The sequence below is a fragment of the Scatophagus argus genome, chromosome 11 (genome assembly GCF_020382885.2).
Source record: "Scatophagus argus isolate fScaArg1 chromosome 11, fScaArg1.pri, whole genome shotgun sequence".
Taxonomy (NCBI): domain Eukaryota; kingdom Metazoa; phylum Chordata; class Actinopteri; family Scatophagidae; genus Scatophagus; species Scatophagus argus.
The window spans coordinates 9,543,480-9,558,158 of NC_058503.1; the positions used below are offsets into that span (position 1 = coordinate 9,543,480).

The 14,679-nt window shown below is 41.9% G+C and overlaps 1 protein-coding gene across 7 annotated transcripts in view; it reads right to left on the bottom strand.

Annotated features, from left to right (window-relative positions):
- myo16 (myosin XVI) overlaps positions 1 to 14,679 on the bottom strand; it is a 102,007-nt gene that overhangs the window by 29,438 nt on the left and 57,890 nt on the right. For all 7 annotated transcript variants that reach the window (XR_006844640.1, XR_006844639.1, XM_046403291.1 and 4 more), the window contains exons 13-24: positions 14,167 to 14,294; positions 12,720 to 12,825; positions 11,480 to 11,597; positions 10,824 to 10,971; positions 9,962 to 10,079; positions 7,565 to 7,682; positions 6,786 to 6,857; positions 5,929 to 6,070; positions 5,122 to 5,194; positions 2,039 to 2,191; positions 1,262 to 1,462; positions 478 to 553 (exon numbers count right to left, since the gene is read on the bottom strand). Coding sequence is in view for 5 of the 7 variants with exons in the window: in XM_046403291.1 (XP_046259247.1) it covers positions 478 to 553; positions 1,262 to 1,462; positions 2,039 to 2,191; positions 5,122 to 5,194; positions 5,929 to 6,070; positions 6,786 to 6,857; positions 7,565 to 7,682; positions 9,962 to 10,079; positions 10,824 to 10,971; positions 11,480 to 11,597; positions 12,720 to 12,825; positions 14,167 to 14,294 (1,453 nt within the window). In the remaining 2 variants the exon portion in view is untranslated. The remainder of the gene's footprint in view (positions 1 to 477; positions 554 to 1,261; positions 1,463 to 2,038; positions 2,192 to 5,121; positions 5,195 to 5,928; positions 6,071 to 6,785; positions 6,858 to 7,564; positions 7,683 to 9,961; positions 10,080 to 10,823; positions 10,972 to 11,479; positions 11,598 to 12,719; positions 12,826 to 14,166; positions 14,295 to 14,679) is intronic.

Consider the following 14,679-nt stretch of genomic DNA (forward strand, 5'->3'; position numbering starts at 1 on the left):
CCTCTAGTGCCCTATTAGCTTTAAGGCTTAAAGTTAAAGTGGGGAGGGAATGACACCCCTAAGTAGAAACCACGCAGTTAGTATGTCAGAGTGTGCAGATGAATAGCAGTGAAGTATCGACTCTTTCAGACGGGGGGGACAACAGCCAAGTGTGAGTGAAGGGCTAGCCTTTAGAAGATTAGCCTCATCATGGGAATTACAGCAATTAGGCTGCTGGACGTAAGGCTAGCCTGGCAGCCGCACAACGACTGCCTGTGTCCCGCAAACCACAACACACCACATCTGGCACCTTCTATAGACAACATTCACACAGACGGTGCTGTCTGCTGCATATGAGAAACACACATACAAACACAGTCACACTAAGACAGAGGGTAGTTTTGTGGGCTGCTGGGACAGACAAGAGTGCATCTTTGTGATCAAGTGTGATCTGACGCCACAATGTGCTCACATGCATGTTATTCGCTGGGTACTTACACTTCATCGTAAACAAGAGATTCTGAGGGAGGGAGTCCTTGTTTTTTGTGAGAGATCCTGTGAGGTCATATGAAATCTGGTGCAAAAAAGAAAAAAATCATAAATGGACATTCACATAAAGTACATTTAACCTTACATGCAACACAAAATAACTATTCTGTCACTTGGTGGAGTTTGGCCTTCCTGTTGTGAACATTGCTAGTTAGTCTTTGAAAGAAAAACATTATTTTGAATAAAAAAATGTGACTGTGGTGTTCATATTTGAGGTTTGTCCCAGTATAATTTTTACTTGGAACAGATAAATGGAAAGATAATTATGTTTTTTACCAGGAGCTGCTGATTATCTAAATAAATGGCTCTTCTTTGTACCTACATGGAACTGTAAAATAATCTATAATTCATATTTAAGTATGATTTCTTATGCAACACATTTTCATATGTTTTCACAGAACAAACAGTTTTGATTAAAAACTCACCCGGGCACTCTTCCATCACATGTACAAATAATTTACCAGCATCTCCTCAGATAGGAATTCAGTAAAATTACAACCTTCTGCAAGTGCATTACATTCTCCCATCACATGTGCAGCCCACACTGCAAGGATGGCACACTTTCATGTTTTAATTGTTTTAGTGGAGTGAATATATAACTGTATGCCATAAATGTCTTTTTTCTTTATTTCAGTTAAAAAGCAGATACTTGAGATATATCTCCTGTTTCACTGTCCAGCCCTAACTGCTACCTCTAAAGATATATATGCATTTTTCTGAAATACAGACAAACCTGTCCAGCATAGTGGCTGACAGTGAAGGCTGGGCCCTGGTCTTTGGGAGGAGGGTTTCCATTGCCGTCCTTGGTTGTGAGAGAGAGGCCGTGAGTAGGATTGGAGTCAAGCTGGGTTGACAGCCTCTTGTACAGGGTCTGGTCTGATGGCCGCAGGCTCTGGCTCTCCTCATCTAACACGCACAGCAGCCCCTGAGGCCTCTGGAGGAGGAACAAACAGATGCTCATATTATTTATGTCAGTCATGTTTACAAAGCACCCTTGATAATAACAGTAATAAATCATTTTCATTATGACACATTTATTGATCCCCACAGGGTAGAGTTGTTCTTTTCATATAAAATGGCTTCATAGAAATTCCCTTGTTTTAGACTTTTTGGACATTTCGGTTGTTATTAATAGAGATAGCAGAGTCAGGCAGCGAACATGGGGTTAAAGGGTACAATGCAACAAAGAACCGCGGGGATTGCAATTAGATGGCCTTGGCATTTTAACTACAGGGCTATCCCCAGTCCTTCCAGTAATATTCCAGTTTGAGTGTTATATTTTTACACAAAAAATGTCACAACATGTCACATTTTTGTTGGATGTCAAACTTTAAACACAAAATTTCAGCAAAGAAATAAAAGGAAAAACAAAAAGCAATCCATGAATTTTACTTCAGTTGACTGTGATTTTAAAGCTTTGGTTGAAGCCTCTGTGAGGGAATGGAATGTTGAGTTATGTCACGCAACATCAAACTAGACTGGACTGGACTGGACCAGTAACATACAATACCTGAAGAAAGAAGTCCAGGACGGCTGGCTGGTTGCAGGGGGAACACAGGGTATCCATGGTGATGCCCTCCTGCAGACACTCTGCCTGCTCCTGCTGGAATAGCACCCCAGAGACGTATTGCCTCAGCCGTTCGTTGGTCATGTTCACGCACAGCTGGAACACACACAAACACATACACACATCAACCTGTAAACACACACTTTGGTGTACAAGGCATGAAGTTCCTCCTCAGAGACACAATACTGTATGTCTGTTTTTAAAACATATGAACAAATGAACAAAAACAATCTCAAACGCAACCTACTGTGGCACCAACAGGGAAGTCAATGGGACATAAATGAACTGACTACTCATACAGCACACCAGATCCTGAAGCCCTGAGAACTGTTTACAGGGACATCTCATGCATGATGTACACAATAATAGTTGTCTCAATGTAGGGCCTTTTTTCTATGCCAACATAATGTGGATAAAGTGTTCCTGCTGGGATACATGAACTCTACCTAACCCAACAGCCAACCAATCACAGCACAGGGAGGAGTCAATCAAATTTGTTTGTCTGGTGTGAGCGTGTGGAGCACTGGAGGCTAGACTCCAGTGTGATTTGTCACATTGATGTAATGAGAAGGAACGTGGAATATGAAGTGGAACGACACAGGACAGCACACTGCAGCAGCAGGCCTGTTTAAACTTCTCCTGAACCCAAATGTGTCACTGAAAGGGACACAAAAGAGTCTTACAGTGTTGTACTCTTGCAATGATTTGTCACACTTGTACTCCACTGAGATGTCCCCTTTTTCAACCCAGGAACAGATGCATCTATCCTTTGTTGTCTAACCTCATGTTCTGCGTCAAACATGAAAATAGATGCCATGCTGTGTGAAAAACATGTCTATTGTAAGCTGAGTGATAATGACAAGCACAAAAATAAAGTGAAAATTAAATATTGACGGATTATTCAGTGCTCAGATAAAGTCATGCAGCAGTCAGCTTTGGGGTAAAGAAAGATTCATCCAGTCATTGAAAAGAATGAATGTTTGTTTGCCAGAGTTGTAAAAATCATAAATAAAAGTGTCTGAGGTTTTCTCTTTGGGCGCTGTCACGTGACTACGTGCTATGACCCATATTCTGTCTCGCAGCGAGCTGATTGAGAAGTGCTGATCTAGAGGCGTGTTGTTCAGCACTGCAGACGGCTGTAGCCCTGTTCGTCTTTCATCCTTGTTTGTCTACAAGCTGGTCTAGTACATTAAAGGCTTAGTCCCAGCAGGTGGTTGATTGAGTTAGCTCATTAGGAAAGTGCTGAGCAGGTACAACACACCCCTGACAAACACAGCTCTAATTAACGAGCACTAATGACCCTGATCGTGCTGTGAGTGTGGAGCCTGCCTATGTACGTGTCTGCTTGTGTGTGTACACGTGTGTACAAACATGTCAGAGTGTGAGGGCTTGTTTGTCACTTATGTGCCACATCTACTGTAAGAGATCATCATGTTTTTTATCCCTGCTCCTCCTCTTGTCTCTTCTGTGGGTGGCAGGTAACGTGTGCGATTTGAGAAAACTGCTATTAATATGCAGCTCAGCAGCAACAATGTTGATGATGTCTGAGGGAAGGAGACGGGTAATGCTGCCACCTGCCAGAGTTATAGTAGTGTCTCTCTATTTTATAATACTATAGTTAGCCTCCTCTCCTCACTTCCCTTCTGGCACCTGCTCTTACTGTCTCCGTGACCTGATCTGGCCCCAGAATCTCTTGATTCCACTCGGATTACAGATCATCCAGAGGAAGAGTAAGGCCATTGACATTTTAGTGCCACACACACACACACACACACAAACACACAAAACCCAGTCACACACATGCACGAAAACAAATCCAAACACACTCCAGACTTAATAAAAGCTGGGAGCAGAGTGGGAGTTCCATGGGGAATGAACGTAAGCTCTGACAGGAATAAGCACTTAGCCTCTTGAGGACTATGAATTACACTCTAAGACACCTCACACACACACAAACACACACACAGGCAATGATACACAGAGTTGCCTGCCTGGTCCTAACTGCTCCTCCCATGGTGTTGTCTATTAACAGTGCATGCTTGATGAGCACATGGCAGATTTACAGCCCGTAACAGGTGAGCTGTACAGAGCTGAATATGTTGTACTCTGCACACCGTGCAATTTAATCACACCCACTGACATACTGAAAAAAAAACAAATAAGCAGGCATCACAAGTATGCTGATCCATCAGTGCACAGAGTATATGCAAAAGCACAGATATAAAAGTACACATACAGTTATGCACACACATTGTGAAACCAGTCTCAATACTATAAGTTAACTTCCCACATTTCAAAAATCTACTTCTGGACATTAAGAATAACATTATTACTAATTTCTGCCTAAGTGCAATACAATCACAAGCAGCTGTTGTATGATGCTACAGAGGAAAAGCTACATCAACCACTCCAGTCTTTTGTTGGATGCAGGGTTTGATAACCTCTCTAAAAAGGAGATGTTACTGTGCTGTTTTCAGGCTCTCAATATTGTGCCCTGAGCACTGCCACAGGATAGATTTACTCATGTTTATAGCCATACTGATGAATACTAAACATACCTGGAAGTTGAGCTTACTGTATGACAAAAGCACCCATTAAAAAAATTTTAAAAAATGCCATTGCCATTCATTTTACTCAGTCATGTGAACAATGGAGCCTTGGGACAGATGTTAACATTTCTCCACACAAACACGCACACACATTGGTTTGAAGCTGCCTATTACTCTGACATCTCAGACACAGGCAGTCATTGTGTCGGCAGCCAGTTCACTTGAGGACAGCTGAAAATCACGCCACAGTCAGTCACAGACCTCACCTCATTCATTACAAATACAGAATGAAATGTCCGGGCTAAAATAGATAACAGTCCGAAATATTTTAACAATTTGATTAGGATCAAAAATAAATCAAAGAATGTCATAAATGCATTGGGCTAGATTAGAAGAAGATATCTGTGTGCTTGAAGAGAAGGGAAACACAAAACTAATGCATTTTGTGAGGGGTGTGGTACAGGGGCAATGTCCCACCTGCTCAAATCCATTCCTCTGAAATTCTTCAAAGCCAAAGATGTCCAAGATCCCAATTTCCAAGGCAGGATCACTGGAACAAATGAACAGATAGAGAACATATGTATCAATTTAGACCTTTTTAACTTCACGATCAGGATTACATCCCTCTGACAGGAGTTATCATGCTCGTGTGCTTGGGTCTCACACACACACACACACATCTGAAGGGGGTGTGCCATAAGTAGTGTTCTTGACAAATGTATTACAGTCTGTGGTTGGTGTGTAAACAAGGCAAAGCACAAACACATTCCAGAAGATGGAACCAGGGTTATCTGGTAATCGGTGTGATAAGACTTCATTTCATCAACAACACCAAGGATTCCATGGCCTCCACCTAGGAGAGAGTGAGTGTCTCTCTCTGTGTGTGTGTGTGTGTGTGTGTGTGTGTGTGTGTGTGTGTGCGTGTGTCTGTGCGTGTGTGTATATGTGTGTACTGTGAGGCCTCCACATAAACCTTGGGTGTGTCCTCAATCTCTCAACTCTGTTGTTCAGTATTTTCCATTTCAATGTACATACCTATTTCTGCATGTCATGAAATGTAAACTATTATAAACCTCCACTGTAAACTATGTGTCATCTTACAATATCAGTGTTGTCACTCCAGAGGCCCTGAATGAGTGACTGCTCTTGTATGATGACAGATGCACTACAGTGGCAGTGTTCTTCATAACAGATTTCAATACCTCTGGCTTCCAAAGAAGTTTCAGGTGGTTTACACTGAAAACCCCCAAAGACACACATGAACATACGCACAAACAGCTTTACCCAGTGCTGTCGTCCTGTCCCTGTAGGTAGTCGTTGCTACTGTTGACCAGATAGCTGAAGAGGCGTCCGTAGATGGCCTTCGCCAGCTGGTCTCTGTACTGCTCTGACATCTCCACTGTGTGGCGCCGAGTGATCACATCACCTGACACAAAAAAGGGACATTGCAACACGATGGTACACGATAACTGATGGCACAGTGAAAAACATTAAGATTTCTTTAAAAATAACCAGTTTTCCCTGGGATTTTATGTCCCAGTGCATACAAAAGTTGTTTTCTACTCCAAGAGGGCAGTGATTACTGTGGTTTATGGTAAACATAATCATGTAAATAGGACTAAAAATAAGGCTGATCCATCTGCATGGCCAATATTATCTGCACATTTTAGCTCATCACAAATATCTCAGTACCTATACATTGGCTGACAATTTGCAGTAAAGCTCCTATCCAAATTTAAGAATATATGTTTTTCCAAGTATAAAATGCCTTATATATATAAAAGGGTATACATGTATCTCAGCCACAGTGGGGATCCTTTAAACACGTTTATGTTCTGTGTTTATGTCACACAAATGAAACTTTCTGCTAACCATCTGGAGCAGTCTGATCTCAAAGAATACATTTCCAATACATTTTTTCCACTATATTGTTTTTTCTTATCAAAGTAGGAAAACAGATTTCCCTAAGCACTTTGGTCAATAGTCAATAGACACATTGGACTGACCTTACTCCAATGCTGTGGCTGCACCTTATTAAAAACTGTATTTCTAACTTGTCTTTGCCGTAAGGTTTAATCAATTGATGAAAGTTAGGACAGAGTGATTCCACTGGGAGGGGCAAGTGGCTGGTGAGTGGGTACCTTTGAAGTACTGAACATCAGAGGTGAGGGCAGTGCTTAAGTCAGTGGAGGAAACCTGCAACATCCCAGAAACTGTACAGAGGAAGACAGAAAGAAAGTGACAGAATAACAGGATGAAAAACACCAAAACAACGGCACCAAATAAACAAACACTCTGAGGATGTGAGTACTGATAACATCCTTTTTCTTCTCTCCTCCGATAATGATATCACGCTGCCAGCACGGCAACATGAACTCTGCTTCAGCTTATTCCTGCATAATTGATTGGTAGAGCTGGCAGCAATTAGTCATCAGTGGATTTCTGAGCATACCCCATAAACAAGCAGCAGAAACAGGTGACAATGACCCAGAATCCCTTTGCTGACATCACTAACCATGACATCACATCTCCCTGACAACAACTGGCTCTTTCCCGTTCAGGGGCTGATGTCATTTGTTTACCATCTCTCTAAGGTCAGGGGTCATAGGAGCACATGGAGCGGTTGCATAATGAGGGAGCGAGACAGAGAAAGAGAGCAAACACCAGCCGGAGCAGTGAGGAAGTGAGGGTGCAAGAGCAATCTCTCGGCACCATGGTTACGTTTTGGCAGAAAACGCACCTCACCAAAAAGGTTACTGTCTGGTCTTTAGCTATTGATGTTAAACTGCTGAACAGAAATCCAAGGCAGAGGGAAAGGCGATGATGAGGTAAACAAGACGAGGTTTGCGAACGTGATGCACCCCTCCTCCCAGCCCACCTCCACACATGTGACCGGGGTCGTGTGTGCGGGGGCACTGACCTCTCTCCAGCAGCTGCAGGTCTGAAGGGAAGGCTGCATCGGCATCTGTCAGTGCTGTAAAACGTAGGTCCCCAATATGGAGCACTGCGGCTAAAAGCGTAAACACCGAGTCAACTTCCTGGCAGAGAGAGAGAGAGAGAGAGAGAGAGAGAGAGAGAGAGAGAGAGAGAGAGAGAATTGTGGCCCAATCAGAAATCTGGATTTCCTTTATCCCTTATTTTTACATTTGTAATACATTGGCAATATTTTATATTTATTTCATTGTCAACAAATCCCATGAAATGATCAAAAACTAATCCTACTGATCAAATGATTTTCTTAACACCTGTTTCCTGTCAGGCCAAAGACAAGACAAGACAAAACTTATTCTCTGCTGTATTAGACTTTGTTCATTGTTCAGAAATTCAGTAAAACTTTTACACTAATGACAAGTTTTTACATTACCAGCCCCTTCAGTTTTTTAAACAATCTCACAAGTGTCCTAATGCCAAAAATACTACAACCACACCAAATGTGTATTAATCCCTAGCTACAAAACCTCCCCAACAAATACACTTGTCACTTCAGTTTTAATACTGTTTGCTATAAACTATTCTTCCCCAGTGATTTAGGAAATTATTTGGGCTTTTTTTAAAACAAACAAACAAACAAAACTTAATATTTATGACCTTCAGTAGGTCTATTCATCCTCGAATAGATTTGAGACTGTGTGTGACACGCTGAGAGAGGTTGACTTGTGCATTTTTGGTTATGAATTTTCACTGAATTCCTTGACAGTAACAGAAATGCAGGATAACCAAGCATATCACTCTACATACGCAAAACTTTAATAAATGAAAACCATTTACAAAAAGCTTTTCGATGACCTGTCAAATCTGTTCCATTCATTCACAGACGTCTCTTCTACCATGCTTCTCTCTCTCCTTCTGTGCCCTTGAGTAGAGGGCACTTAATGGAACCCCCCCTTAACAACTGCTCTGAATCCCTGAGAGGGGGATGTTCGAGACTGAGCGTGTGTGCTTGTGTGTGTGAATATGTCTGCGTGTGCACTCTCTCAAGGCAGGATATTGGAACTGATATCTGGGAGATAAACACAAGCATTAGTCTCTGTCTGACACTCTATACACAGTTAGGCTCCCCCATGCTTAGGAAGGAGAAGAAAGGGAGCGAGGGAGAGAAAAGGAACGATAGGGAGTGTTAATGACGACTGACCTTTGGGTCTGGACTGGGAGTCGTCCCCTGATTAGACTTAGACAGAGACCAATGGGTGGTCTATCACTCTCATTCCTACTCCCCCACTCTTTCTCCTGTCGTTAGTATTCTCTCTCTTATGCAGCAGACACTAGTCCCCTCTGATGATACCACTATCTATCGCTCTCTTCCTCTGTCCCTTAGGCCTTGCCTGCATGTACTGACTGCTACTGGATTAAAAGGTGAGATGGTGGTCACTCACTACTGACAGATGCTACCTGGTAATCTAAGAATAGAACCCGATAATGGGCTGGGAACACGGTGGGTAGTACACAGTGTACCACACACTGAAGCACATTACACACACACACATGCAATATGCTTAACTCGAAGGCGTGTCTTTTGGGTCACACATTACATATTTCAAAGTCTTTTCATAGACAACTAAAACACATCACGAGTCCCATTCAGCATCCTAAGGAATTCACATATCTTGGCTAAATATATGAAGTCTGTCTAATTTCAACTTCCTCTTGGACCTGAATTGAACTGTTGTGACCTTTGCAGATCGCAGTGTTCTGCAATCCGTTACGCAATGGTCAATTGTTTAATGGAGCAGGGGCATTCCTCTGCAACAGTGATCATCAGCTGGCAGCCTGCAGGCCACATCCAGCCCACCAAAGGATGTCTGGCCATCTTCAATAAAATCCTCCATTTTCAAGTTTCCCTTCCACACAGTCAGCGTCACTTCTCATTACCACCACCAGTGTTTAGGCTCCGGGGAGAAGCCAAAGTCTTTTTTGCTCTTCACAATAAATTCATTTTACTCGAATTATCTCGTTCACATTTCTTTGTGAATGAGATTAGTCTCTCCTGACTGACCTGTCAGTTTTGTACTCAGTTCTGACTGCCTCCTTGCTGGAAGTCTGACATCATTTTCTACTTCAGTATCTAGTTATCATTTTTAATTTTTAGGGGTCTTTTCATTCTGATATAAGCTAATAAAAATCACATTAACGTGTAAGAAACTGAAATATTACACAATAATATTGTTCAATATTTTCAAGAACAATAGGCTTATTAGGCCTATTTAATACTCGTATTTATTTATTTTTTGGTCCAGTCCAGCACACACATTATCTGCTTTGTCAATAGCCTTTGAACAAACAGGTACAATAGAAGATGCATATGCAATCCAATCAGTACCTGTTTGTTGAAGCCCAGGGCACGCAAGGCCTGTTTGACTGCTGCCAGGCGTTCTCTGCCCTGGGTGGAGGCTGTAGCTACTGGAGGGTTCTCCCTTGGTAAGCCACCACAAAGATACCTGGAACAAGGACAGAAAGATGGAGAAATGTAGACCAACATTTTGGACAACCACAAAGCCAAAATTAACACAGAGGACATGGTGAGACCTATGATCAATGTAAAACTACAGGTGCACTGGTGCCAAACTTGAGCCCAGCAGGATTTTATCTACATATCTTTGGATGAGAAAACCAATAGATTATGAGGTAGCTCTGTCTTGATTTAAATGCAGTCCCCACCATGCTATGAAGAAATGTGTTTGGGAGAAAGGAGAATGGGCAAACAGGGTTCTAAATGTGCAGAACTGGATCACGCACACCCAGCAGAGATACAATGCGTTGGTGTGATCCCAAAAGGAGCTGGCGTGTTTCTCAAACTCCAAAACAAACCGATTTAGGTCAGTGGTTATCACATTGGTGGCACACAGTGGATAACAACAGACTAAGAGTGTCTCATAATCACATTGTGACATCACAAGTACAAACGTGCAACAGCAGAGATGTGCAACACTCTGATAAAAGAAAGAAATACATGTTCATATAAATGTGTACATACTGTATAGTGAAACACACATGTTTAAAGTCTACAGAAACACTTATGAAAGATCTCAGAACATTAAATATGAATGTTTTTTTATTATAATTGTTTTATGTATTCAGAAAGTGTTCAAGTGAACAGCTCTTGTGGCAGGCCAGCTCTACTTTCACCAGTGACTTTATCAGCTGTCGTTATACAACACATACAGCGGCTGACAGCCCCGTACCTGTGAGCCAGGACGTTGTTGAGGTAAAGTGCGCTGTTCTCCTCAGGAGAGAGGCCTTCAGCCATTAGACAGAAGATGCTGAAGCTGTGCTGGTGAGGACGAAGGTGGACCAACCGAGACTTCTCCAGCATGTAGGTGTACACCCGGGCTTGAACATCAGATGTGTTTTACACTTCAGTAACAGGTGTGTAATTTGCATTTCAACAGTGTTAAAAAGTGGCTACTATTGAATGCTAAGTGATCACATTAACTGGGGTAAAATAAGGTGACCGTGGTTGTAAAAATGGAGCACAATTAGAAGCATCCTAACAAGGGAATCATAAGCTTTTACTGCCCCCTGTTGGTGTTTCACTAATGTGCACTCATATTCATTCCATGCTCTATACTAACATTATCTTAGTAATTAAGCCTGTGAAAATAAGGAATTTGCTCAGTTATCTTGGAAATGAATGTTGTATGTATTTAAATAAAAATAAAATAAGAATAACCATATGTAGAGCTAACTACTTAGGTGGTGGGGCCGGAAAAATGGATGGAAATGTTTTATTTCAGTTATAGCAAAACTCTTTTGGAGTAAGGACACTAAAGAATGTAAAAATAATGCTTAATGACAATCAGTTCTCATTGTGTGCTACATTGACAGAAATTTAAGATACCTCTGAGCAGTGTTTTCTTCTTCTCACAGTATTGGATGGTCAACAGCTTGATAAAGCGGCTTGAGTTGTTGTTCCTCTGAGTCTTTGCATGACCGAAGGCCTCCAGAATACAGTTAACCTGCATATTAGAATAATACCAAAGGAAATATTTGTCACTAGTGATTTGGAATATCCTTTACAATGACTTTCTTTCTTACACAGATTTCTTGCAAAAAATGTCCTGCTCCCATTCCACTCTCCACCACTAGATGTCAATAATCATCCATTATGAGGGTACTCAGTAGGTTTCGTGTCCCAGGATGATCAGAAAGCGAGTTGACCCAGTTATCGGCTACATAACGATGACTTCATCAGAACACACTCCCAGGCTATGCACTGCTTTGTTACCCAACCGATAGAGTGAGTGCAGAGCAAGTGAGATGTTTGTTAAGCACCATCAACGTGTCATAATAAAAGCGCAACTACACAACTAGGAACACAAGAGTCACGTCAGTGTTGACCTAATTTTTTCTCTTTTTTCTTTCATTTCATATGTGAGAAGGATACTTATCACTTTTTCTTTTTGAATAAACATTTGCCCCTATGTGTTTCTGTACAAAGATTCTGGTCATTGTCTATACTGTGACTCTATGACCTCTCCTGGTTTACCAGAAAATGTGCCATAGACGGCTGTCAGTATTTGTTGTTTGTATTCTAATATCTATACTGCCTCACTATGGTGACAAGTGTATGAAAAAATAATACTTAATACTTCCTCTCAGAATAACACCCAAACAGTTTGCTCTGCTAGAAATGGCTCTGTACTGAAGAAACAGCATAATAAGAATAGAGCCACCTACATTGAAATTTTGGTGAGATGACTACCAGTAAAGGCACCATGCTACGGGGCACTAATCCATACATCTATTCTCACCTCCACGGCAGCAGCCGAAGAACAGTACAATACATTTAGACAGCTATAAATACTGCCTCATTACACTGTATGCTACCTGATTTTTTACCTCAGAGATGATATGGGTGAAGGAACAATAAGCACAATAAGACAGAGGGAGAAATGATGTAAGATTCAGACAGTGGCTCGCTTTGAAGATTACACAAATATTCATGACTTTCTCGATGAGGACCGGTTTAGTGGAGCAAGTGAGATGAAAAACAGCACAGATGTCTGCTATAAGGTTACTATTCCAATGTTTTGACCTTTTCACAAAGTAAAGAAATGCACAAAGGACTCAAGACTTACGTGCTTCATTCTGGGCTCCAGCGCAAAACCTTTGGGGTTTGAACGGGCTGTCAAGTGTCTCACAATGTGCTTACAGGCCTCTGTTTTCCCAGAACCACTTTCCCCACTACAGAGACAGAGAAACGCATTTTTAGAAACACAAATTAAAACATACATGGTTATTATGATTTAAATTGTTTTTATAATTTGCTTTTAGACACGTAATAAATGAATAAATTCATGCAAAAATAAAAAACACTAAAATGCTGTAGTTAAAGGATGGTAGACATCAAGAGTAAAAGGCTAACGTAACACTGCAAAAATCCAGTCTGTGTGTGCGTTACACTTCTCTGGATACACTTCTCTGGATGTGTCTCACAACAATATGTCTTATGTACATGTTTCCCACATCTGTTACAAGCCTCCCACATACCTGCCATCACCCCGTTGGGGACCCCTCCCTTTAACAATAGCTAACAATGCTCCATTGACCGCCACTTTTCACACGCTGTTACTGTCACAACTTATCTGGCAATGTAGACCTTGTTTTTAATTTGGCAATGAGTGGATATTAAATCTGACATAAGGTACCTCTACAGTACATGCTCTGACACTCACCAACATGCAGAGACTTGAGACCGGCACAGTAACACCAAGCAGATGGCTTCAGAAGGTCAGAAGCCCTTACTAATGATCGCAGTGTGCTGGGGTGCTGTTTGTCTGTGTGTATGTGTGTTGCTATATTTCCTGCTAATGGCCCTGCTGAGCGTCAAGTCCAAAGGCCTTTCCACTGTCTTTTCATTTACCAGTTTTTATTAGATTTCAAGGGCATTTTGTTTGAGCACTAGCCTCAGAGGGAGCATGGTCGCTGATTGCCCGTAAACGTGTAGAAGTGTGTGTGTGTGTGTGTGTGTGTGTGTGTGCTGTCTTGTGCATGTGTGAGGAAACAGGGAGTGAAACAAGAAGCTTTAACGAGAGAGAAACAAGAAAAATGAAGGAAACAAGACAGCGTGTGCACACGTGAGAGTGCCCTTCCTTGGATGTGTGCATTTTTGCATGTGTGTTTGTTTGTTTGTTTGTGTGTGTGAGTGAGATGGATAGCCTGTGGCCAGGACACATTAACTCTCTGCCAGATTGGTTACAACTCAGCAGGAATGTCACTGGGGAGCCGGAACGAGATTTAATTGCAATCAGGAAGCTGCCTTCGTCCAGGCAAGGACAAAGAGCAGCAAACTTCCATCCAGTGTGAATCCTGAACAGGTCTATAGCTCAACTCACAGCTGAGAACTATTCATTTCTCAGGGAGTCTGTAAAAGGTGAGTGGCAGAATGGTGTTGACAAACCAGGCGGCGATCTGAACTTCAGTATTAAACAAACTATTATTTTGTTCCGTGGAAGCTGTTGTCTCACATTCCCGAGTTTAGCTGGTTGCAAGTTTGTATTTCTGTGTTACAGGAGGAGTGTGTACCTCAGAATGAAACACTGTGGGCGTCTCTCCTGCAGCATCATGTGGTAAGCTCTTTCCGCTGAGGAGAAGATGTGAGGTGGCAGAGAGGAGCACAAACGACCTGTGGAACTCAGGTACAGCTGACTCACCTGAGAGAGAAGAAAAGTGATGCAGTCAGTCAAGATATCTGATCACAATCTTATGTAACAAGGATACACACCCACCCTATCCGGGATGAGCAACATAGAGGATTAGGTTTCAACAGAACAGTGAAACCACGCTGGGTGTAACTTTCTGTACCTGCGTCAGTTTGAACATAAGAAGGTCACTCAGTCTGACCATGTAATTCAACCCAAAGAGACAAAGACATCAAACAGCTGAAAACTGTCACCAATTTAAGTGCACATGCTTATGAGCCAGACACTCAGTCTCCCCAGTTTACTCTAAAATAACACCCCATCAGCCAACAAGTGAAGTACAGCTTAATTCCAGGCCATGTCACTGCAACAGGAAAAAGTAACAACAATACCACTG